This window comes from Erinaceus europaeus, chromosome 9, assembly GCF_950295315.1.
Source record: "Erinaceus europaeus chromosome 9, mEriEur2.1, whole genome shotgun sequence".
In the NCBI taxonomy this organism is placed as follows: domain Eukaryota; kingdom Metazoa; phylum Chordata; class Mammalia; order Eulipotyphla; family Erinaceidae; genus Erinaceus; species Erinaceus europaeus.
The window spans coordinates 48,244,219-48,271,308 of record NC_080170.1 but is presented as its reverse complement, the minus strand read 5'-3'; the positions used below and the strand labels follow the sequence as shown (position 1 = coordinate 48,271,308).

Below are 27,090 nucleotides of genomic sequence, written 5' to 3'. Positions count from 1 at the left end.
GGACAAATAAGCCATTCATCTCCAATTCAAAAACAAGACTGCCAATGTGACTTCTAGAAATTTATACCTGGAAATAACGCTAATAGGGGAGCAAAGGGTGGGAACTAACTTCTGAGTAAAAACCTGTTTTAATTTTATACTTCTTTAGTGTCTTGCTCTGTGTAAATATTTCAGATGCTAAATACATATATGCACTCTCAAAATTATGTGCATACTAGCTACCCATGTGACTTTTGCAACAGAGGGAAAGATCTTAGGTTTCAGTAAAAGGATAACATGGAAGCAGCTTGGCAAAAGGTAAAAGAACAGTGACAGCCATTTTTGAAACTCCCGGAAAACATCAGTCTCTGTAATTTTCCTGATGTACCTCTGAAACTAACCAATTTGATAATGGAAGGAGTCAATCTTCAGATTGTCATTGTTGGCTAAAACCCCAGTGACTTATCACCCTTTAGCTTGCTTGCTAAAGACCTAAGAATATATTACATCACATGCTCAGATTGATTGATAAATCATTTTTATTTTATTTTATTTTATTTTGCCTCCAGGGTTATCATTGGGGCTTGGTGCCTGCATTACAAACCCACTGCTCCTGGAGGCCACTTTTACCATTTTGTTGCCCTTGTTGTTGTTACTGTTATTGTTGCGATTGCTGTTGTTATTGGATAGGACAGAAAGAAATCAAGAAAGGAGGGGGAGACAGAAAGGGGGAGAGAAAGACAGACACCTGCAGACACTTGCTTCACCACTTATGAAGTGACCCCCCTGAAGGTGGGGGAGTTGGGGGCTGGAACAGGGATCCTTATGCCAGTCCTTGTGCTTTGTGCTTTTAACCTGCTGTGCTACCACCGGCCCCCAATAAATCATTCTTCAAGGATATTTTAGATTGGCAGTGAGCCAGTTCTTTTTTTAACTTTCTTTTTTTATTTTTAATTTTTAATTTTTAATTTTTTTATTATCTTTATTTATTGGATAAAGATAGCCAGAAATCGAGAGGGTAGGGGAGATAGAGAGAGAGAGACACCTGCAGACATGCTTCACTGCTTGTGAAGCTTTCCCCCTGCAATGGGGGCTGGGGGCTTGAACCTGGGTCCTTGAGCACTGTAACGTGTGCTCAATCAGGTGCACCACCACTCGGCCCCCCGAGCCAGTTCTTAATAGGGTATAAATGTGACTCAGTTGCGATTGGTAGCTAGTTTAGCAGGTAGAATGCAGGACTTAAGATGCATGAGGACCTGGGGTCAATCTCTAGCACCACATGTGAATAGAAAGCACCAAGAGAATTCTATGGGTGGTGGAATGATAGTGTGGTGTTTCTTCCTCTTCCCCTTCTCTTTTTTCTCTCCCCCACCCACCCAAAAAAATAGGCATCATAGTGGTATTGCACATGTATAAGACTCTGGGTATATTCCTTGGGTCTGCATAAAGAAAAGTCACCCAATTAAGAAAAGGAGTGAGTCTCCATGGATTTATGTACTTAAAACCCACCTGTTTTCTTAGAAATGGAAGCCAGCAAAGTTGGAATTTAGATACGGATTCATGTCAACTGCACAAGCAATAGAAAGGAAGGTTGTAGGGAGTCGGGCTGTAGCGCAGAGGGTTAAGCGCAGGTGGCGCAAAGCACAAGGACTGGCGTAAGGATCCCGGTTCGAACCCCGGCTCCCCACCTGCAGGGGAGTCGCTTCACAGGCGGTGAAGCAGGTCTGCAGGTGTCTATCTTTCTCTCCCCCTCTCTGTCTTCCCCTCCTCTCTCCATTTCTCTCTGTCCTATCCAACAATGACAACAATAATAATAACTACAACAATAAAACAACAAGGGCAACAAAAGGGAATAAATAAATAAAATAAATATTAAAAAAAAGAAAGGAAGGTTGTGGAGGACACAGAGAGTCCTGGGTGGTCTAGTGACGCCAAGTGGGTCATCATTATCATCATCATTATTATTAGCTTTATACATGTATGGACTTTAGCTAACAGGTTAACTATGTTATATGTTATAACATGAGGACTTTTTTTTTTTTATTAAAAATGATGAGTTCTAACTTAAGTTAGCTGTGCTAACTACACTTTTGGCAAACTTACAAAGTCAACCCACACAATTTCAGGGTTAAGATGAGGGAACATATTTTGAATAGGAGTGAATTATTTGAGTAAGATAACTTATAGAAGGCTTGCATTGACCGGATAATCTCTAAAAGGTCACAGAAAAAACAATTTCAGTATTCTGTTACCCAAAGAATATAATTGGAAAAACAAAAAAGGTTTCTAAATGCAAAGGAATGCTAACATAGGGAATAACAAGGGGTCTATGAATGGAGACCAGTGAGGGCCCAACTAACTTCCTCTGGCTGAAAGCAGGCATCCCTCTTGTACCTGATAGCTGTATCAGTGGTAGGAAAAGTTCATTTCCTCCTAAAATCCATGTCTAGCTTTTGCTTCTTAAGAGGCCTCTAATTCAAAGCACTGATTATGACTGGGGGGTCAAAAACGACTAAAAAGTAACGAAAAAAGGGCTGAGAGAACACATCAAAAGAGTTACTTGGACAGATGTGTGCTCTCCTGAAATCTTATTTTCCCAACTGCAAAGCAGCACTCTACAGTCAGGTTCTTCAGAGTTCTCCATAAGACCAGGCCCCCACAAGCAAGCAGTGCATGTTAATTTTTCAGAACTTGAAAAAAATAGAAATAATTTCAAGGAAAACATAAGCCCAAAAGGGAGAGGTTTGATTTGATCAAACATCTAGTCTCATTTATGTTGTTCATAATTCTTGGCAACAGCTTCCCTTCTTTAGTAAACTGTCAGAAAAGAAACAGTTCCTGGAATGTCTCACCATAGACTCTGAGGTCGATGTCCCGCTGCTTCTCCCCAGCAGCGTTCACGGCTACACAGGTGTATCTGCCTGTATCACTGATCTGCGCGCTGGTCAGAGCTAGGATGCGGCCTCCAGAGAGAACCTAGCATGATAAGAAAGCAAAGAGAGCCAACATAGTTCCTGAGAATGGTAGGTATATAAACAGACTTTTTCCCTTATATGAATTTGACCAGTGGCCCTTTGCCTCTAAAAGAATTCCATTAAGATACGTTTTTGAGCAATTAGGCATTTATTAGGAAATACGCTAGTTAATGCGGATATGTTTACAAGCATCGGTGTCAGTTTTAATCAAATATCTTCACTTGACAACTTCCAGAGAACTGAGAGTAATGTCTAAACTCTCTAACCTTGCTTATTAAGATTCTTGAGGACATGGATATTTTTTTCTCTCTTCAGAAAAATCTTTATTTTTCTCTTCACAGCCTTTCTTTCATGCTTGCACCACATAGTACTTTTATCAGCTCTTTGAAGTCTCTCTCTCTTCCTTCTACTTGCTTCCCCCCCATTTCTTTTAATACTGACTATAAAACTATGAGATAACAGGGGTATAATTCCACACTGTTCCCACCACCAGAGTTCTGTGTCCCCATTCCCTCCACAGGAAACTGCAGTAGTTCTCCCAAGATCATGAATGAGTTAACTACTATTTCTATAGCTAGCTATATTCATATACATTTGCCCCCTTTTCCCCTATAGTCCTGCCCTTCTCTTCCTTTCTGAGTCACTCCTACATCTACTGCTACTTCCTAATGTCCTTCCTTTTATCCTCTTCTCTCCCTGGGTCTTGATGGAATTAGAGTTTAGAACCCTCTGGTCATCTTCCCTTAACATTTCTCCCTCGCTGAAGCCTCTCTCTTAATTTTGCTCCTTATCTGAGTACTTACACTTAGTACAAGGTGCCCCACTGCCTGGCCCCCTAAGTTCTGCTTTGTGTTTCCCCTTCTGTTCTTATTTCTCAACATCTGTCTATGAGTGAGATATATTTTTAAGTGGGTAGGCACTATAGAATGCACATTTCATCTTCTATGTAGAAGACAGTGAGAAGCAAGAATAAAACTTGGCAATAACCACTGAAAAGAAGTCTCTGTAGACCAAGCAAAATTCGGATTTTTCTACTTTTACTATAGTAAATGAGAAAGTCACCATAGAGGATATAGAAGAAATGGGAGTAAAATGTTCTAGCCCTCTTTCTAATTTTCATAGGAGAACAAGTAATATATTAAAATCAGCAGCAGAAGTGGGAATGCAGATTGATCCAACTTCTGTAGAAAACAGTCTGGAGATGTCTCAGGACCCTATAAATGGACCCACCCTATAACCCTGCAAATCTTCTTCTGGGGATATACCCAAAGGAAACCAAAATACCTATCCAGGGGAGTCGGGCAGTAGCACAGCGGGTTAAGCGCACGTGGCACAAAGCGCAAGGATCAGTGTTAAAGATGCTGGTTCCAGCCTCTGGCTACCCAGCTGCAGGGGAGTCACTTCACAGGCAGTGAAGCAGGTCTGCAGGTATCTATCTTTCTCTTCCTCTCTCTGTCTTTCCCTCCTCTCTCCATTTCTCTCTGTCATGTCCAACAACAACGACATCAGTAACAACCACAATAATAACTACAACAATAAAACAACAAGGACAACAAAAGGGCATAAATAAATATTAATAAATTTTTTAAAAAAAATTTAAAGAAACACCTATTCAGATCTATGGATACCTAGGCTTATAGCAGAATAGAAAGACCCAACACTGGCCGCCAGCTATAGACCAATTTCTCTCCTCTCCGTGTGTTACAAACTCCTTGAGAGGCTGCTTCTGTCACGAATTTCTCCTCTTACAGAGAAATTCCTATCACCCGCCCAGGCTGGTTTCCGCCCAGGAAGATCTACCTGCGAACAAGCCCTGGCCCTCTCAACTTACATTGAAAATGGATTCCAGAAGAATTTAAAGACGGGTGCTGTCTTTGTTGATCTCACAGCAGCCTATGACACGGTCTGGCACCGTGGTCTCCTAGTCAAGATCTCAAGATGCCTGCCTCCATGGGTGGCCAACACTATATCGTTTCTTCTCCAAAACAGAAGATTCCAGGTGCATCTGGGTGACAAGTCTAGCAGATGGAGACTTGTCTCATGTGGCCTCCCCCAGGGCTCTGTTCTGGCTCCTACGCTATTTAATATTTACATCAATGACCTCCCAGAAACTTCTTCAAGGAAGTTCATCTACGCCGATGACATCTGCTGTGCAACTCAGGCATCCAAGTTCGACATCCTTGAGGAAACACTCACGAAAGACATGTCTCTGATATCTGATTACTGTAAAAAATGGCGACTAATCCCTAGCACTGCAAAAACGGTATCATCTGTTTTCCATCTACACCATGCCTCGGCCTCGCGTGAGCTTAATGTGCAGCTTGGCGATACGAGAATCCGGCATGAAGCCCAGCCAGTCTATCTTGGCGTTACTCTCGATCGCACTCTGTCATTTCACGAACATCTCATAAAAACTGCAGCAAAGGTGGGCGCGAGGAATCACATCATTGCAAGACTGGCCAGCTCCTCATGGGGCGCGAGCGCTTCCACACTGCGATCATCATCTCTGGCATTATGCTATCCCACTGCAGAATACTGTGCCTCAGTATGGTTCTGTAGCCCCCATGTCCAGTTGGTCGATTCCAAATTATATTCCTCCATGAGGATCATTTCTGGAACCATCCGTTCCACCCCGGTTCCATGGCTGCCAGTTCTTAGCAACATCGCCCCGCCAGATATTCGTCGGGATGCGGCATCATCTAAGTTCATTTCCCACGTCTACGCTCGACCGGACCTGCCAATATACGCGAATATCTTTGCCCACCCTGTCCAACGCTTGACGTCTCGTCACCCAATCTGGTCCCCTACGCCTACACTGAACTTCTCTGTTCCAGACTCTTGGAAATAGAGTTGGCAGTCAGCTGAGGTAAAGAAAAACACCTCATCACAGCTCCCTGCAAGCGTCAACCCGGCTTTGACCTAGCACGTTATGACTGGGCCCTCCTCAATCGCTATAGAACAGGCCATGGCCGGTGCGCCGCTATGTTCCATCGCTGGGGAGCCAGAGACGACCCGAACTGCCCCTGCGGCTACAGACAGACTATGACCCACATAGTCAACGACTGCCACCTCTCCAGATTCAAAGGAGGTCTCGAAACTTTACATTAGGCTCAACCTGACGCTGTTGACTGGCTACGGAAGAAGGGCAAACGCTAGAAGAAGAAGCAGAATAGTTTGTAATAGCCAAAACTTGAAAACAACAGATCAGTGGCTAAGAAAGTTGTGGCATATATATAACAGAATATTACTCAGTTGGGGGCTGGGTGATAGCACAGTGGGTTAAGTGCACATAGGACTGGCGTAAGGATCCCAGTTTGAGCCCCCAGATCCCCACCTGCAGGGGGGTCATTTCACAAGCGGTGAAGCAGATCTGCAGGTGTCTATATTTCTCTCCTCTTCTCTGCTTTCCCCTCCTCTCTCGATTTCTCTCTGCCCTATCCAGCAGCAACAACAACAACAACAACCACAACAAGGGCAACAAAAATGGGAAAAATAGCCTCCAGGAGCAGTGGACTCATAGTTCAGGCACTGAGCCCCAGTGATAACCCTGGAGGCAAAAAATAAAAAAGTTTAATAAAAATTTTTTTAAAAAAAGAGTATTACTCAGCTGTTAAAATGATCAAGTTATTGCCTTATCTTGAATGGATTTGGAACATATTATTTTAAATGAGATAAGCCAAAAAAGATGCAAATACCAGATGATCTCACTTACAGGTGGAAGCTTAAAAACCCCCAATTGACTTCCCAGGGCAGACGGCCTCACTAATATGTACTGGAGCCCCTACCCCACTAGGGAAAGATAGAAACAAACTGAGGTTATGGATCAACTGGTCAACGCCCATGTCCAGTAGAGAAGCAAATACATAAGTCAGACCTCCCACCTTCTATGCCCTATAGAGATCCTTGGCTCCATACCCCCAGTGGTATAAAGAATAGGAATGCTTTCAATAGAGGGGATGGGATACAAAACTCTGGTGGTAGAGAAAGAGAGAGGCAGGCTGAGAGTATGGATCTACCAGTCAACACCCATGTTCAGCAGGGAAGCAATTACAGAAGTCAACCCTTCCACCTTCTGCATCCATAATGACCTTGGGTCCATACTCCCAGAGGAATAAAGAAGAGGAAAGCTATCAGGGGATGGGATGGGATACAGAGATCTGGTGGTGGGAATTGTGTGGAGTTGTACCCCTCTTATCTATGGTTTTGTCAATGTCTCCTTTTTTAAGTAAATAAAAAGAAAATTAAAAAAAACTCTAGTGGTGGGAATTGTATGGAATTGTAGCCCTCTTGTCCCACAATCTAGTCAATCATTATTAAATCATCAATAAAGTAAATTTTAAAATAGGGACAGAAAGGGAAATACAAGGCAAAACTTTGACTGAGTTCAGTGTATTGCACCGAAGTGAAAGACTCTGGAGAGTGAGAGCTTGAGACAAAGTAAGGAATATCTTGGCATCCTGATAGATGATCATGAAAAAGATCCAAAGCTGGGGATGAGAGTGTCCTGCAGACACATAACGCAGGAGAGAGAAGAAACTGTACCTATGAATTAACAACTGTGCTAGGGGGCCAGGCGGTGGCAACCCCCCCACCCCCACCTTGTTAAGCACACAAAGTACAAAGCACAAAGCACAAGGACCCACACAAGAATTTGGGTTTGAGCTCCTGGCTTCCCACCTGCCAGGGGGGATGCTTCACAAGTGATAAAGCAGGTCTGCATGTGTCTATCTTTTTCTATTTTGCTGTCCTCTCTCAATTTCTCTCTGTCCTATACAATAAATTGGAAAAACAATGGCCACCAGGAGCAGTGGATTTGTAATGCTGGTACTGAGCCCCAATGATAACCCTTGAGGCAAACAAACAGAAACTACACTAACACCATTTATATCCCCTCAACAAAAATGAACCCCCCCAAAAAAAAACAATGAAAAATACTCAGCAGCACAACAGGAACCAAATTAACTACTCCCATCCACTGTCCTTTTATTCCATTGATCGAATTAATTGTACCTCTAATTCAAATACCCTGGATTTTCTGATACCAATTCTGCAAAATTTGATTTTCAAGAAAAATTTAAAAAGTAGAATGGTGAAGAAACTATATTCTTTACCAGGCAAAATTAAGAATACTTTACATGCAATATATGGGGCCAGGGAGAGAGTTCAACATGCTAGAGCACAGGATTTGTATGCCTGAGGCCTCGGTGGTCCCAGGCTCAACGATATGCCAGAGCTGAGTGGTGCTCGGCTTCTCCACCCCCCACCCCAGTAAAAACATTTCTTAGAGAGAGTTAAATAGGATGTTATATTTCTAATTTCAGATGAGGTAAGGCATTTCATTTTTTTCCTTAGATGAAAATGTCACTTTTCATAATGTTGCCTTAATAGTTTTCTTTGTTGTTTTGAAAATTTTCTCACGGAAGTAAATACAAGCTATCTGTATCTGGAATTCACTATTATTTCCAAACATTTAATTATAAATTATATCAGGAAATTCCTGTGTCTGCTGTTGAGCATTTCTTTGAGTTAAGTCACTTCTTAATTGTGGTGAGAGAGAGATGTGGAGAGGTAGAGAGTTTAGTAGAAAGTACCTAAAACAAATAACCCCAATATAGCACCTACTTAGGTGATAAGGGAACTCTTAGATATACTGAGCTTTTAATGAGTTGTTTAGAACTCCAATTTTGTGTTCATGGTATTTACAAAAGTACAGGTATACATTTTGGTTAACATTTACTAATCCTTTTTCTCCAGATCACTTTAACAGCTCTACCAGTTTACACTTCCTGTACTAAAACAGCAGTATCTTTCAAATAAGAAATGGCAAACTACCTGTATCCCATTAGCAAAAGTAGAGACAGGACTCCCATCTTTCAACCAGGTCAGACTTGGGGCTGGGATGCCTCTGGCTTCACATTCCAACCTCACCAGGTGATTAACCACCACAGCCATCAGGTTACTGCTGCCAGAAATAGCTGGGGGCACTGAAAGGGAATGAAGGACAAAGTCAGTGACATCTGTTAGCATCACAGAAGAAATTATGTTTTCATGTGTAGGCTTTTTTTTATTTCCTTTGTAAATTCTTTGAAATTGAGATTTTGTTCACTGCAATCATCATAATCTCCATTCTGCAGATGACCGAAAGGGGGCTTTGCTTCTTTGCTGAAGAAATTCAGCAAAATGCTAGCGTAGATTTTATTTCTTAATTTCCAGGTGTAATGTTGCGTGCAAATGAGCACACGTGTGTGTGTGTGTGTGTGTGTGTGTGTGTGTGTGTGTGTGAGAGAGAGAGAGAGAGAGAGAGAGAGAGAGACAGAGAGAGAGAGAGAGAGGGAGAGGGAGAGAGAGAGAGAAAGAGAATTCTGGTACAGAGTATTTACAAAGAGGGTTATTGGTATTAGCTGATGAGATCAGCAATGACTATTTCAACAACTCATTCAATGTTAACTTAAGTTCAACAGCATGTTAAAATGGAACCCCTCAATGGGAAGCAGGAATTTAAACACAGTGATTTTAGAACATTACTCTGAGGCAGAGATGGCAATAATACACTCTGTTAACATTTACACTTGAATTTCATGGAAGTACTGAATTGTTCTGAACATGTCTTTACTCCAGGATTAATCCAGAAGAAGCACTAACCATGGACCTGAAGACTGTAAAATAACTCTGTAGCTCCAGCTGCATTGATAGCCACACATTTATAAATACCAGCATCAGTTATCTGTGCCTTTTCAAGATCAACAATCTGTCCTCTGTTCAAGAAAGTCACACTGGTGGAATCTAAGAGAGGACGGTTATCTTTATACCATGTAATAGCTGTAAGGGACAAAAAAGAGAAACGTCTGTTAAAATACATTCATTTGGCGGGGGGGGGGGAGGGATAAATTGCATTCTTTATATTCCCCCCCTTTTTTGCCACCAGAAGGATAGCTGGATGGGATTTGATGTCTGCAAAACCCCGCCACTCCTGGTGTCCTTTTTTTCCCTTTCTGTTTTTGACAGAAGGTGAGGGAGGGAGGGAGGGAGGGGAGGAGGGAGGAAGGGAGATAGAGATAGAGAGAGAGAGATGGGGGTGAGGGAAGAAAGAGAGGGTGAGAGAAACAGAGTAGAAATACTTGTAGCACTGCTCTACTGCTTATGCTTATGAGGCTTCCCTGATGCCGGTGGGGACCAAGGACTTGAACCCAGGTCCTCATGAATGTGTGTGCTCTAAAAGGTGCAGGATTATTAAGGAAAGGTTGGGAACCTATGGCCCCACAGTATAATAAGATGATGGCTTGGTTGAAGGTGAAGTGTACTGATACCCATCTTGGGGAAATGTGCAAATTAACTGTTGTGCCAACAACAACAACAACAAATCAACAAACCAACATTTCCTCAATAAAGTAATACTGGAAATGGGGGGGGAGCTGGTTCATAAAGATAATCAACTTGGGCTAGATATCAATACATTTTTCATAGTAAAGGTATGGAAAGTACTGTAGTGAGTTTTGCAGCCACATAAGGGCAGTACAACTAAGGTATTCATATGTTTCTATACTGATAAATGAATAAATTATTTCCAGCAGGTGAAAAAGGCCACCCATCTATTAAAATCTTTCTCAATGATTTACCCTGGAAGTGTAGTCTATAATCTTTTCTTTATTAGTAATTACTCAATTATACCCACAGATTTATTTAGCTATTCCCAGAAATCTTTTATTTTTATTTTAATGATTTAATATGAGCTCATATCATGAAATTTTAGAGACTTCACACCTGTAAGATTCACCACACCTACTCCCAAAGTTCTAGCACCATTTCCCCAAAGATGCCTCTTCTCCTACTTCCCCACCCATTCCCTTCAATAACCATCAAAAGTTCTAACAGAGTCTAGAAGTCAATTTGTTTGTTTTAGCTATTTATACTTCATATATGAGTAAAACAACTTGGTAATGGTAGCCGTCATTCAGTTGGCTTTTAGTCTATATAGTTTTCAACATCTGCATCTTTCTTTTTATGGTTATTATTATTTTTTTAAGGACAGAGACAGAAGAGATAGAGAGTGAGAGAGACAGAGACACCTGCAGCACTGCTTCATTGACCATGAAGTTTCCCTCCTGCAGCTGGGGGGCTTGAATCAAGGTCCTTGAGTACTGTAACTTTAAAGGCATGCTAATAAGCAACAGACACTACAAGGAAACATACCAGGCAAGGGGTTTCCAGTAGCCTTACACTCCAGCTGGATGGGGTTGTTCACCACTACTGTCTCGTTGAGCATCTTCCCAGCATCCTCCAGACTGGGTGGTTCTGTAGGGAGACATTGTTAATTCACCCAGATAAGAGATTTAAACCTAAAATGTTTGCTCAGTAAAGATGATCATTTCTTGCCTTCCTTTGCACGCGGGCGTGCGCGCGCGCACACACACACACACACACACACACACACACACACACACACACACACTGATACATTTGGAGTGAAACACAAAAAACTGAGAGGATAACAGAGCATTAGTACAAGGACTTGCACACAAGAGGTCCCAGTTTGGAGCCCTTGCACCACTAATAGCCAGAGCTGAGTACTGAAGAGGACAAAGGAAACTTGTCAGTTGCCAGGAATACCAATGTGACTGCAGGCATATAATGTCCCTACACCTCTCACCTCCACTTCACCAACTCCTCCAGGTTAATCATAAACAATACAAGATCAGAAGTTAACTTCATCATCTAGTCTCTCTTAATACTGATGAACTGTTACCCAGACAAGTCATACTTGACATTTCTTCTACGGTATCTCTTTGTGATTTGTGTCAAGCGATTGCTTTATACTTTGCATCTGATTTAATGATTTTAATAAATCACTACAATAACTAGCCTTTTCTTTCTCTGTCTTCTCATAGTAGTTCATATAACACCCAGCTGGCTCCCTTATCTTTGGTGGTTTTATCTATGAGTGTGCATCGTAGCTACATCTCCTGTTCACAGGCATTTTGTCACCACATTCAAGCTACAGGTTTACAGATTCCACCCTAGGTATGAATTCTGCTTTTGGCCCCCTGTTAATGTTCTTTCTCTGATGGAATACTGAGTTCCTTCACGAACTCTAGTTTCCATTATTCTAGATTAACATCTCTAGAGTCTGGGTCAATGTTTCTCCAAGTAGTAAAGGCACACAGGCCACCTGTACCAGGAACGCTGGGATTGGGCTCAGGAAACTATTTCTAATATGCAGCATGTACAATTTTTATGAACTCTGACTGAAGTCTAGAAGCTCCAAACATTGGGCCTTGTTTTTTTTTTTCCCAGTTATAGAGACAAAGACCCTCTTATTCATTATGCCTTAATTTAAGTAAATCTAGGTAACAAAATTAACTTCCTCTCCATTCACAACAACTGAGAGTGGCAGTAGGAGATGTTTTATATCTAACACCTCCACACTTTCAGAGTCTCTGCAAAAATAACACACACCCTGGCTAGCAAAGAATTTATACCAAAGTTGGTCAGACTTCAGTGTGGAAGGTAGTGGTGACATGCAAATAATCCTATCAAATTATTTCCCATAGCCAACAGTGAAGACTAGACAAGGATTGAAATTGCTTATTCATTCATTAGATAGTGATGGCCTGCTATGCATCTCGGATTAAAACAGTTGTTAAGAGTATTATTCTGGGGAGTCAGGCATAGTGCAGCAGGTTAAGTGCATGTGGCGCGAAGCGCAAGGATCCCGGTTTGAGCTCCCGGCTCCCCACCTGCAGGGGAGTCGCTTCACAGGCGGTGAAGCAGGTCTGCAGGTGTCTGTCTTTCTCTCCCCCTCTCTGTATTCCCCTCCTCCCTCCATTTCTCTCTGTCCTATCCGACAAAGACAACAACAATAACTACAACAAGGGCAACAAAAGAGAATAAATAAATTAAAAAAAAATTTTTTTATATTTATTTTATTTATTTATTTATTCCCTTTTGTTGTCCTTGTTGTTTTATTGTTGTAGCTATTATTGTTGTTGTCGTTGTTGGATAGGACAGAGAGAAATGGAGAGAGGAGGGGAAGACAGAGAGGAGGAAAGATAGACACCTGCAGACTTGCTTTACCGCCTGTGAAGCGACTCCCCTGCAGGTGGGGAGCCGGGGTTCGAACCGGGATCCTTATGCCGGTCCTTGTGCTTTGTGCCACCTGCGCTTAACCCGCTGCACTACAGCCCGACTCCCTTAAATAAATATTTTAAAAGAGTATTATTTTAGTATGGGGGAGATAGCATAATGGTTATACAAACAGACTCTCCTGCCTGAGGCTTCAAGGCCCCAGGTTCTAGCCTCTGCACCACCACAAACAAGAACTGAGCAGTACTCTGGTAAGAAACAAAATTATTACTATAGGTTACCCAAAATTGTTGGCTCTTCCTGTTAAGTCTTTAGAGACTTAGACTTGGGCTGAGGACAGAGCATAATGGCTATGCAAAAGACTTTCATGCAGAAGGTACTGGGGGCCCAGGTTTAGTCTCCACCACCATAAGCCAGAGATGAGCAATGCTCTGTAGTCTCTTTTTGCATCTCTCTCTGTATCTGTCTCCTTATAATAAACAAGTAAATATTTTAAAAGACAAAGAGCTTTAGATTCAAGGCTAAGCAGCCTCTGCACTTTAACATTCATAAGGCATTCTGTGGCCATTCAGATGCTTCATTAATACATGAGAGAGAAGACCTGAACCAATGATAGCTTCTGCTTACAAGAATCTCCCAGACACTTCTACATATGTCTAGAAAGTTGTCAGTATTCCTCTAGGTAGCTGAAAGTAGTGTGCATTTGTTTATGTGCTCTACTACCCGAAAACTGAACATCTAAAAAGAGCAAGCATAATTACAAGAATGTAGAAAATGCAGGAGGTTTCTCTTCACACTTTTTTTTTCTCTTTTACATGTCTATTCAATAAAATGAGCCCATGATGTCAAAATATGGGGCAGGGAGGACTAGTGCAGTATTCTTTTGCTGAGATGTGGAAAAAAGCATTACCCTGCACGAACAGTTGAATGTGCTGCTGTGCTTCTCCAGCTGCATTTGTGGCCACACAAGTGTATCTGCCAGCATCTTCCATCAGGGCTCTGGCAATTTGTAGAACTCGACCAGAAGACTGGATCTAATTGGGAGCAGAAAGCATGGCTGCATTTTGTACTTCACACATGGACTTGAAAACATTCACTGAAATAAGCATAATTATTTAAATTTACAATATAGGATTGTATTTTATGTCCCTATCTTAACTCTTTCTTGACAGAGTACTTCACTATGTAAAATAAATGGGCTTCTTGGATTGATAACTTTACTTATTAATGAATAACTCAAGTCCTGCCTATTGATATGGTCATAAAATTCTACCGAATTAAAGATGCTAGCACAAAACTATGAGGTATGTGATGAAAACTTAAGCTATTTGAAAAAAAAAGTCACATTTTATAACACTTCATAAATAAGCATAAAACAACAATCCCTTTTGATTAAATAGTCATAGGAACCAGGATAACAACAAAAAGCTATAAAATCTATCTAATGGGAATGCAGATAAATTTTTTTTTTCCATTTTACACTCATTGCAACTGGTTCAACCATTTTGGAATTGATGATTTGATGGCTAGTCTCTGAAATGGAAATCTAAAGATTCCCAGTAACATCTCAGCACTGTATTCAGCACTTTATAGAGTAAACGCATACTCTCTGTCATTAGCTCCTGCATTTAGATTGGTTGACTCCTTGAGTTTCTCTGTCCTTTGGACACTGAGAATATAGTATTGCCTCAATTCATTTTCTAAGGTCAGGAGACTACAGAATTTGTTTCCTCCTCCTACACTATAATCAGAAAATGCAGTTTTTAGATGGTTGTCATCCAGTTCAATGAGACTTAAGCGGAAACTCCAGTTCAGAATCCTATATTTACATACTTGGCACACAATTCTCTCCTGAGTTCTATTCACGGTCCCAGTGATGTGTTAGGCAGGTTAGCATGTGAAACCTAACACATCCAGAATAGAGATTATAAATGGTTTTCCATAAATCTGTAACATTTCCCTATAGTTGGATATTTCCATTTGTGTTTAAATACCGCACTACTCACCCAGTGTTCTGGGCTTGGGAGTGCACTTTGATTCTATTAATTACTGCAATTTATGTTTCAGATTTCCTATGTTCCATTACTGCATAATGGATATTCCAGAGTCTCCAGTCTCACAAACTCTTCCTCTATTTTGCATGCAATTGCCAGAATAATTTGTCTAAAATGGAAATCTGATCCCTTTACCAATCCCCCTTCAACATCTCTCCTGGCTTGCCACTTTGCCCAGAATGAAAAATCTAAACTCATCACAGCCCTCCAGGCTGATACATTCTGACCCCAAATGATCTTCTGCTCATACTCTTCCATGTAAACTCCCACTTAACTTATTCTCCATTCAGGATTCACCAAACACATTAAACATCTATATTTATAGTCACTACAGTACTTCTGCACAAGGCTTTGGTATGCTATAATTTCTTCAGATTGACATTATTATTATTATCTTTATTTGCTGGATAGAAACAGCCAGTCATTGAAAGGAGGGGGAGGTAGACAGGGAGAGAGACAGAGAAACACCTGAGCCCTACGCTACCATTCATGAAAAACTGGGGGCTTGAACTCAGGTCCTTGTGCATTGTAACATGTGTACCACCTGGCCCCAATTTTGGTGGATTGAAACAGGTCACTCTCCTCTTCTATTTCAGTTTTTTTTTTCTATTTCTATTTTTCATATCCCTTTGAACAAATTCTCATTTCTTTCCTTGGATTATCTCATCCCTGCTGCTGAACTCAGATATCACCATGCATTATAATCTTCAACCACAGATGCCTCTTTGAACTCCAGAAATATATATATATATATTTATATAATGATTTCCACAATATTCTTACTAGTTCACTTCACTGTTACCCCTACAAAGCCCAAAACTCAAATCACATCATTTCTTTCTCTCCTCTAGATTCTCTTTTGTGTGGCACTGTTATTCATATGTTTTGGTAGGTTAAAGTCCTACAATTTACCCAAGATACTTCCCTCTCATTCTTCACAATCACAAGTTAACTAATAAATAATTTCCAAGTACATCTATACATGCTCACCTACATTTCCTACATGAGATTCTAAACTTATTTCTCCTCTCTCTTACATAAATGCAAATAAACACTAATTGATTTCTACCTTTCTATGTTTCAGTCCTTCACTCCTTTCTCAAAAGGGCCCTATGTAACTACTACCTTCTTTCTGGTTTCCTCTAATGTCGTTTCTCCTTTTCTTTCTGTTTCTCTACCCACTGGCTTGCGTTCAAGTCCCCAGATCCTCTTCACTTTCAGTTCTCTGCCCATGCACATGTCTGAAATGCTCTCCTCTGTTCCCATCCATTAAACCATGCATTTGACTCACCAAATCTTACACTTCTCTGCTCAAAGGCATTAACTCCATACATTAATCTTATTATCTGTTCTTAAACCTCTCTCTATGTTCTTAAAATTACTGATTACAGTTTGAAATCTTTCTTTTTTTTTTTTTGGAGAAAGGAGGGGAAGACAAAGGGGGAGAGAAAGACAGACACCTGCAGACCTGCTTCACCTCCTGTGAAGTGACTCCCCTGCAGGTGGGGAGCCAGGACTCGATGCCGGTCCTTGCGCTTTGCGCCACGTGCGCTTAACCAGCTGCGCTATTGCCCTGCTCCCATGAAATCATTTTTTGTATGATAAACGTTATATTATATAATAAACGTTGGTTCTCAGATGGAGTTGCTTACCTGCACAGGCTACCTACCCACTAAATTTCTCACTAGCACAAATGTATGAGAACAATTCCACTGGATTTGTCATAGGAATAATATGTGATATCCACCACTTCTTTTTTTTTTTTAATTTTTTTTTTCCTCCAGGGTTATTGCTGGGCTCAGTGCCTGTACCATGAATCCACCGCTCCTGGAGGACATTTTTTCCCCCTTTTGTTGCCCTTGTTGTTGTAGCCTAGTTGTGGTTAGTATTATTACCATTGTTGATGTTGTTCATTGTTGGATAGGACAGAGAGAAATGGAGAGAGGAGGGGAAGACAGAGAGGGGGAGAGAAACATAGACACCTGCAGACCTGCTTCACCGCCTGTAAAGTGACTCCCCTTCAGGTGAGGAGCCGGGCCTTTGAACCGGGATCCTTACGCTAGTCCTTGCACTTTGCGACACGTGCGCTTAACCCACTGAGCCACCGTCCAATCCCCTATATCCACCACTTCTATTAGGAAAATTAACAATCCATCCTCTCATTATTGGAAACGTATAGCAAGCAAATTTCAAGCCCATCTTAGCCAACTAACCTAATCACAGCAGCAAAATCTATTAATTCATATTTTAAATGCAATATCATCTAGACTAAGTCTCTGCTCTTTTAAAGTCTATAAACTGTCAATTGTTTTAAAAAGATATAAATCCAGGCCTGGGGAGATATCTCAGTTTTAGAGTACAGGACTAGCATGCCTGACGTTCCTAAGGCCTCAGGTTCAATCTCTGGCACAATTATATGTTAGAACTGAGGAATGTTCTAGTCTCTCTCTCTCACACACTTATATACATACAAATAAATAAATCTTTTGAGAAGATCATGCAAAAATAGAAATAATAAAAATACAAACTACTCTGTTAAAATTGATGTCGCTGTTAAGATTACTGAACTTTAATTCCATTTTTTCAAATTAAAATATTAACTGAAATTCTAAAAGACTCTAAAACAAAAACATAGTTTTTTAAAAACAAATTTTCCATAGAATCTGTCTAATACCCCCCAACTCTTCATCTGCACTATTCCAGCCTTTAGGTTCATGATTGTCCAACAATTTGTTTGGTTTTGTATGTTAACTCTCTTTTCAGCCACCAGGTTCCAGATGCTAGCATGATGCCAACCAGACTTCCCTGGACAGACAACCCCACCAATGTGTCCTGGAGCCCTGCTTCCCCAGAGCCCTACCCTACTAGGGAAAGAGAGCAGCAGGATGGGAGTACGGATTGACCTGTCAACGCCCATGTGAATTCAGCGGGGAAGCAATTACAGAAGCCAGAACTTCCACCTTCTGCATCCCACAATGATCATGGGTCCATACTCACAGAGGGTTAAAGAATAGGAAAGCGATCAGGGGATGGGATGGGATATGGAGTCTGGTGGTAGGAACTATGAAGAGTTGTACCCCTCTTTTCCTATGGTTTTGTCAATGACTCCTTTTTATAAATAAAAACAATAAAAAGATTAAGAAATCTGTCCAATAGTAAAATCTGCAATTAAGAAGAATGAGCTATGAGCAGGAAGAACTATGTGATTTCCTCATTTGGAGATCAGTACTATGTTTTCTTACTTTGAGGTTTCCTTGGGCAGTGTTCACAGGCTGGCCATCTTTTAACCAGGTGATGGATGGGTTAGGAATCCCACCAGCTATGCATTGCAAGGTGATTGGCTTGTACTTCACTACAGCTCTCTCTATGAGGCCAGAGGATTTGATTGTTGGAGGAACTATTTTAAGAAAGGAAGGGAAGAAAGAACAAGAGAGGACAAGGAAAAAAAAACAGGATTAGTGAGATCAAACTTTTCAACACTTGAAAATACAAAAAAGGGCAAATTCTTGTTTTAACACTAAAACAGTTTCATCACACATTTAATGAGCCTTTTAAAACAATTTTAGAGATTACTACTTTTTAAATATTTGTTTTATTTTCCCTTTTTTTCTTGCCTTTGTTGTTTTATTGTTGTAGTTATTATTATTGTTATTGATGTCATCATTGTTGGACAGGACAGAGAGAAATGGAGAGAGGAGGGGAAGACAGAGGGGGAGAGAAAGACAGACACCTGCAGACCTGCTTCACTGCCTGTGAAGTGACTTCCCTGTAGGTGTGGGAGCCAGGGGTTCGAATTGGGATCCTTATGCTGGTCCTTGCACTTTGCACCACCTGTGTTTAACCTGCTACGCAACCTCCCGACCCCCGAGATTACTATTTTCTAAGCATGGAGTATTAATTATCCAAAGAATAAATTATATATACTTATAGTAACTGCAATCTACTCAATACGTGCATATGTATAGCTTATATCTCCTGGTGTATTATCTGAGTCTGTTGTGACCTTCCCTTATTTCCAGAAGTCCCTCATTAAATCAGGAAGAGTGTCCAGTACTCACACCCAAGCTATAGGACGTTATCCCAGACAAGACTGATTGAACTCAGGTATCAACTTGATTAAAACTACATTTTCTCCATCAGGAATTGTAACTGAGACAGAGAAATAGGACTGTTGCTATTTCATGGTGAGAGAGAGAGAGAGAGAGTGTGTGTGTAAAGAGGGAGTGTCTACAAAGTCAAGTTCATGCAAACCTGCATGAAGTTTCTAAATAGCTGTCCAGTTTTGGGTTCCATTCCCTTCCTTCTCATCTGTGACAGTGAGTGAGGAAAGTATATCCTGGCTCAGGGGAGCTTTGTCATTCTGTGAGTGGTTTTAATCCTTTTGTATCAGATCTAAGAATGTACTCCTATGACCTAGGTCCTATGTAAAGGATCCAGTTTCCATTTCTAGAAACTACCTTTTTCATACTCTCTCCTGTTTGGGCTAAAGACTTTGGGCGTAAAACACTAAGGGTTGCTGCTGATGCTCTTTGCTTGCCATTTCTCACTTTCTCTTTTTTGTTGGTCTCATTTCTCAAACTTTGATGTTTTCTTGGAGAATGCATTTCCCAACACTGAGATTCTGTATGTACTGATTCTCACAGTCCTTTCTGTGTCATAAAATCATATAACTTAACCTTTGAGCCTTGTTACTTGCCACAACTCAAGATTTACTAATATTACAATCTGAATGAGACAATGATCCAAGGTGCAAATTAGTGCTCAGTGCCACGCGCCTACGTCGTCCTCAGCATACCATGAACAGTCACTTCAAATTCCTTCTTATGGTCTCCAGCTGTATTGGTTGCCACACACCTATACAGGCCCGTGTCTGACACCTGAGCATGGGCAACAACAAGTTTGCGTCCAGTTAGTAAAATCGTGAATCCGTCCCTTTCATCAATGAGTTGGCCGTCTTTCAGCCACCTAGAGAAACAGGGTGATATAATTTCAAGAACTGAATTCCTAGAAAAGATATAGAACTACTCTTGCTATGAATTCTCTTTTTGTCTTGGAGGAATTTGATTCATTTATATATTAGATTTATTTGTGTATAAATGTGTATATTTATTAGTTAAATGTATTTATAAACACATAACTGTACACATGTATATATATTCTGAATTGTGTACATGCCTAATTTCCCATTTTTTTTCACTCTGTAAAATAAACCATAAGTAGGAAAAAGAAAAACAGAAATCTGTAGGCTCTGGTAGGTAGCTCACATCATAGAGTATCTACTTTACCATCACAAAGACCCAGGTTTAAGCTATGGGCCACCTTATGGGAGCACCTACGTGTGTGGGGGGGTCATGAATGGTGGAACAGTGCTGGGTGTCTCTCCTTTCTGTCTCGCTATTCTGGCTCTCAACCTGTATATAAAGGAAAAAAAGAGAAAAAAATGGTTGTCAGGAGTAGTGGAGCTGTATAGACACTGAGTCCCAGCAATAAAGAAAAGAAAAATATTCTAGCCAGGGAGAAGAGAGAACAAGGTTTTAATGCCTAAGAAGCCAGAGTCAATCCCCTGTATCATACATGAGTTGAGTGGTGGTGCTGGCCCTGTTTTCAGTAAATCCTGCCTCCCCCCAAAAAAAAGAAAGAAGAGAAGAAAAAGAAAAAACTAAAAGCTGGTCCAACACAGAAGTTGGCATATTGTTGTAACCTAATAACTAGTCTTCTATTAAATGTTAGGTTACAGAAAGAGACAATGCTAAATATCATTCACTTATTAAACAGCAAATGAAGATGATCCTAAGAGATCTGTAAAATGAAAACGTAAAATGATACTGCAGCAATTTCCATTTCTTGCAAGTTTTTACATTCCATTTATTTTTATAATCATGTGAACGCATTTTATTCACTCTGTTTCTATGTATAATCCTTAGCATACTGGAAACAAAAGGTAAGTATCAAGGAACACTATGAATAAAGGAGTGGGGAAAAAAAGGAAGAGTAGGGGGTCGGGCGGTGGCGCAGTGGGTTAAGCGCACGTGGCGCAAAGCGCAGGGACCGGGACCGGGGTAAGGATCCCGGTTCCAGCCCCCGGCTCCCCACCTGCAGGGGAGTCGCTTCACGGGCGGTGAAGCAGGACTGCAGGTGTCTATCTTTCTCTCCCCTCTCTCTCTGTCTTCCCCTCCTCTCTCCATTTCTCTCTGTCCTATCCAACAACAAAGCAACGTCAACAATGGCAATAATAACCGCAACGAGGCTGCAACAACTAGGGCAACAAAAAGGGGGAAAAATGGCCTCCAGGAGCGGTGGATTGATGGTGCAGGCACCGAGTCCAGCAATAACCCTGGAGGAAAAAAAAAAAAAAAAAAAGGAAGAGTAAACATATGTGCATGTTAACTCTATTTCTCTAAGATGTCTTAAACATTCTTTCTTTTTCTTCTTCTTCTCCTCCTTCTCCTCCTCCTTCTCCTTCTCCTTCTCCTTCTTCTTCTTTTTTCCTTCAAGGTTATCGCTAGGGCTTGGAACCTGCACTATGAATCCACTGCTCCTGGTGGCCATATTTTTCCCTGTTTTATTGATTAGGACAGAAAGAAACTGAGAGTGGAGAGGAAGATAGAGAGGGGGAAAGAAAGACAGACATTTGCAGACCTACTTCACCATTTGTGAAGTGACCCCCTCCCCCCACACACAGGTAGGGAGCTGGTGGCTCAAACCAGGATCCTTGTTCCGTTCCTTGTGCTTCATACTATGTGTGCTTAACCCACGGCACCAACGCCCAACCCCTCTTATACACTCTTTCTACTCTGTTTTTCATTAAACATTTCAGTGCCTCAGGGAAGTCTGTGAGATCCTGCTCAATGCCTCCATGAACTAAAAGTGCAGTTTCCAAGAACTAAGTGGATTGCCTTTAATTGAACAGAGTGAGGGGTCCTGTGAACATCAGTAAAAGTTGCCTTATGAACCAAAGCAAAAGGCTCTGGGAAAGGTGGGTAAGGGGCAGAATGGAGGGGCATTGGGGTTCTGGTGCAGGACTTCAATTGTGGGAAAGAGTATCTTGCAGACAGTTAATATAGGGAGATAAGAGGCTGTACCTATGTGTCAGCAACTGTACAGCAAACCATTAACCCCACAGTAAAATTTAAAAAGTTGCATTTAATTCCTTTTTAAAAGAGGAATATAAAATACATAATTTGGGGGAGGGTAGGGAGACAGTGAACCAGCAGCACAAGGACGTGTACATAAGAGGTCTGGGTTTGAGCTGTGGCACCACCAGTAACCAGAGCTGAGCTATGTTCCAATCAATAGATAAAATAAGCACACAGATATATATATATATATAATTTATATATCTTGTTAAATATAAGTTTCTCAGCCTTGTCTCATAATACTTTCTAGTCTTAGTCAATACTTTTTTATGTTTGTTTTTAAAACATTTATAGTCATCATCAAACCTTGTTCAAAGAGCTCTAAAATACTCAAAGCAGTTGAGAAGTATTTAGAAGACATACCCAAAGCCTTACATGATAGTTGGTGGGGGCGATCCTGTCACTTGGCAATCCAGCTCCAGCAAGTTATTCACCATCACAATGAAGTATGACGTTTCATCGCCTCCTTCCACAGCTGGAGGCACTAGAAGGTAACAGTGATGTAACACACAGAGTGTCAGAGAATAAGCAGGCCATCACTTTAAGCAACACTCAGCTGAGGTTGGTTTAGAAAGTGCAGCAATTTGGTGTGAAAAGAATAATTGCACTTTTTTTTTCCCCTTCAGGGTTATCGATGGGGCTTGGTGCCTGCACTATGAATCCACTGCTCCTGGAGGCCATTTTTCCTCATTTTTGTTGCCCTTCTTGCTGCTGTTGTTATTGCTGTTGTGTTGTTGGATAGGACAGAGAGAAGTTGAGAAAGGAGGGGAAGACATAGAGGGGGAGAGAAAGATAGACACCTGCAGACCTGCTTCAACGCTTGTGAAGCGACCCTCCTGCAGGTGGGGAGCCAAGGGCTTGAACCAGGATGCTTGCACCAGTCCTTGTGCTTCACATCATGTGCGCTTAACCCGCTGCCCTACCACCAACCCCCAGTAATTGTACTTTTGATAGATTGTAGATTTTTTCAATTAATACTATTAATTGCATTAACCATTGTATGGTATCAATGATGCCACATGAATATTGTTCATTTGTGGTTTATGTGGCTTATTTTCCTAAGAGAAAGGGACCTCAAAAACCTGGTCTCTTAAAAAATCTTATTTTATTACAAAATAGACACACAAGATTGCAACATGACATCTCAAGACCCAGCATCTAAAATATCAAGTTGTCTAGCTCAGTGCTAGGATAAGAATCCACACCGTCAATCACTGCAATCTGCTATTACCATAGATGTGTAAATGTTCATTTATGTCCTTATACACAGTAAATCTATCAAAACCAGTGGAAGAGTCATATGGACTTTTTGGTTTTGTGGTTCTTTGATAACCCATCACTCAGTAAGGTACTGGCTGGGGCTGAGCAGATAGATAGCTGAACTTTTTTTTTCCCTACCAGAGTACCGCTCAACTGTGGTTTATGGTAATATACAGGGTTGAACCTGGGACCTCAGAGCCTCAGGGATGAAAATCTGTTTGCATAACCATCATGCTATCTCTCCCACCCCATGAACAAGGCATTTAGTAAATTTTTCTATAAATAAGGGAGTTATTTATAGCTGAGAAGCTGAGAATTCAGGTGGTGACATCCTTTCTTACCTAAGACATCAACTTCGTATCTGATTTCCTTTTCTCCGGCCACACTGGTCGCCACACACACATATTGTCCCTGATCAGCTTCTAGGGCACTCAGGATTTCTAGTTTCTTCCCTCCAGCTTCTAAATGGATGTTGTCACTGGCTTTCACAGGGACACCATCTTTTAACCAGGTGAGAGCTGGGGGAGGGTTACCAGCAGCTCGGCACTCCAGTGACAACGAATGCCCCCTAACTACTTGCTTGCGCAGAGGAACAGACCAGTCACCTTCTATTGTTGGAGGAACTAAGTCAGAGGAAAAAAAAAAAAAGACGGATTTCAGACAATACTTTAAAATCCTAATGCAATAAAGGCCACTTTTCCCTCAGGTCACTTGACCATTATAACTACCTTCATACTGGTTTCCTTCTAATTATCGAGGGTAAAATTTCTTTTTTTATTGAATGCAAAGAGAGAGAGAGAGAGAATCAGAATATTACTCTGACATACTGAGTGTAGGGATGGGACTTGGGGCCATATATATATATATATATGTAAGTCTTGCATTGCTATATATATATATATATATATATGTAAATCTTGCATTGTGGACTAGAGAATAAAAAGTCTGGATTAAACTGATAAGCAATTATTCTAGAAATCCAGGGATTGTAGGAAACTATATAGGGAGCTATAGTTTGTTTCTATACTGTGTCAGGACTATTGGGAACAAACAGTAGAGAATCATTTTAGTAATACAACTAGATTTGGCCCACAGGTATGGGAGGCTCCACAGGTGTGGGAGACTCAACCTCAGATGTAAATCTGTACTATGGGTGGGCAAATGACCCAGGAAGGCATCTGTTTTGCCATGAACATGACCCAAGTTCAAGCCTGACTCCATCACACTGGGAAAAGCTTCAGTGCTACAGCATCTTCCTTTCTCAGTCTCTCTTTCTCTCTCTGTTTTTATTATTTATTTTCCATTTTGTTGCCCTTGTTGTTATTATTACTGTTGTTGATGATGTCATTGTTGTTGGATAGGACAGAAGAAAATGGAGAGAGAAGGGGAAGACAGAGAGGGGGAGAGAAAGATAGACACCTGCAGACCTGCTTCACAGCCTGTGAAGCAACTCCCCTGCAGGTGGGGAGCCAAGGCTCGAACCTGGATCATTATGCTGGTCCTTGTGCTTTGTGCCCGACCCCCAGTCTCTCTCTTTTACCTGACAAAATTAGCCTAGTGTATAAAAGCCCAGTGATAAGCACCCCCCCAACACAAAAAGTATCCAACCTTGTACTATATACAAATATATATATTTTTTCATATATATATGAATTTTACAGCCTTTATCTTAACATGATCCTTAAGCAATACAGCATGACTATTTACATAGCATTTATGTTGTACAAGCTGGCATAAGTAATCCCAAAGATGAATTAATGTACAAGAGTTATATGCAGAAGTGATTTGCGAGTGCTCTGCCTTTTTTTATAAGGGATCTAAGCATTCAAGGATTTATGGTATCTGAGGGAGTCCTAGAACCAGTCCTATGGAAATATCAACAGAGATTGTCCTTTACATTCTTTATAGAAAAACAAATGATCTAGATGTTCCAAGTGCCCTGGAAAAACAGTGTGTTGAATAAAAGAACTACTCTTTGCTTTCATTTCTGTAATTCCCGTCCTCTCCCAAATCCTGGGACAAATACTCCCAATTCTTATTCATTCATATTGCAAACCTCAGGCCTTACTAGTGAGTATGGTGGGTTCTAGCATTATTAGTAGAACCTGGTAGAAAGATTATATCGTTTCTCCTTACCATAGATATCCACATGGAATGATTTCTCAGCTGTTCCGGCAACACTGACTGCACGACACATATATGTTGCTGAGTCAGAGACCTGTGTTCGAGGGATATGAAGGAAATATCCTTTATCAATATAAAGTGTCTGTGAGTTGGCTATGACTGGCTGGCCATCCTTATACCAAGTAATAGCAGGCACCGGATGTCCCCGTGTCTCACACTCCAGTTTAAGGAAGGTATTGATCAATGTGGACATTTCTGTGGTCATGTTCCCTCCTTTGATAGTAGGTGGAACTGCAAAGGATTTCAGAGCAGAAACAAGCTTTAAGATCTGCATCTAAACCTTAAGTGCCACAGGAGTTTAAATAATATATTTAGAGTAAATAATAACTAAAGATAGTTAGGAATTCTGTGGTTTACTTATAGTAGATTAATTAGTGGCCTATCTCGTCAAAATAATCTTTATCATTTTCCTTTATGGCTTTAAATTTCAGTAAAAGCATAAAGTTATAATAGTAGTTCCTTTGGGATCAATAGATTATATTACAGAAATTAAGAAAGTTAAGCTGAGCTAAAAGCAAATTAAAAACTCCATTTAAAGCAGACACAATATATATCGCTAAACATACAAAGACAACACATAAACACAAAACTCCACTAGTAACCTAACAGCAGCCCTTACTATAACACTCCTTTTGTTCTTCTTACTAGTAATAAGCCTACTACTCTATGAACGAACTACAAAAAGTTTAGAGTCTGACAACTAGTCTAAATTAAAAGTAACGTTATCAACTCATTAGACTATGATGAAATTCATAATTATCAGATGTCACTTGTACACATTTATAACATCTGTACTGGGCCATGGATACAGGCCACATTGGGCTGCAGAGGTCACCCATACCTCTGAGATCAAGACACGTGAGTAAAACTTCCAGATGTGATACAACTGAATGGTCCCCCTTGCAATAATATAAGAAATAGGAAAGGTCTAAGTGCCTTCAGACCAGCTACTGGTAACAAATAGTCTTTTTTTTTTTTTTTCCTCCAGGGTTATTGCTGGGCTCGGTGCCTGCACCATGAATCCATAGCTCCTGGAGGCCATTTTTTCCCCCTTTTGTTGCCCTTGTTGTTGTAGCCTCGTTGTGGTTATTATTATTGCCATTGTTGATGTCATTCGTTGTTGGACAGGACAGAGAGAAATGGAGAGAGGAGGGGAAGACAGAGAGGGGGAGAGAAAGATAGACACCTGCAGACCTACTTCACCACCTGTGAAGCGACTCCCCTGCAGGTGGGGAGCTGGGGGCTCCAACCGGAATCCCTGCCGGTCCCTGCGCTTTGCGCCACATGCGCTTAACCCACTGCGCCACCGTCCGATTTCCCCCCCCTTTTTTTTAAGTTGTATTCCTTTTAATCATTCTTTTAAACGTTCCCTCACTCCACTTGACATGTGCAACTTCCTTAACTCGGTAGCCTCAGTCTAGC

The 27,090-nt window shown here is 41.0% G+C and overlaps 1 protein-coding gene across 2 annotated transcripts in view; it reads right to left on the bottom strand.

Annotated features, from left to right (window-relative positions):
• The window catches only part of HMCN1 (hemicentin 1), a 453,341-nt gene that overhangs the window by 171,102 nt on the left and 255,149 nt on the right, over positions 1–27,090 (bottom strand). For both annotated transcript variants that reach the window (XM_060197833.1, XM_060197834.1), the window contains exons 31-40: positions 25,621–25,899; positions 23,826–24,107; positions 22,600–22,708; positions 19,884–20,053; positions 18,331–18,485; positions 13,945–14,068; positions 11,145–11,246; positions 9,597–9,773; positions 8,787–8,938; positions 2,832–2,955 (exon numbers count right to left, since the gene is read on the bottom strand). In XM_060197833.1, coding sequence (XP_060053816.1) covers positions 2,832–2,955; positions 8,787–8,938; positions 9,597–9,773; positions 11,145–11,246; positions 13,945–14,068; positions 18,331–18,485; positions 19,884–20,053; positions 22,600–22,708; positions 23,826–24,107; positions 25,621–25,899 — 1,674 coding nt within the window. The remainder of the gene's footprint in view (positions 1–2,831; positions 2,956–8,786; positions 8,939–9,596; positions 9,774–11,144; positions 11,247–13,944; positions 14,069–18,330; positions 18,486–19,883; positions 20,054–22,599; positions 22,709–23,825; positions 24,108–25,620; positions 25,900–27,090) is intronic.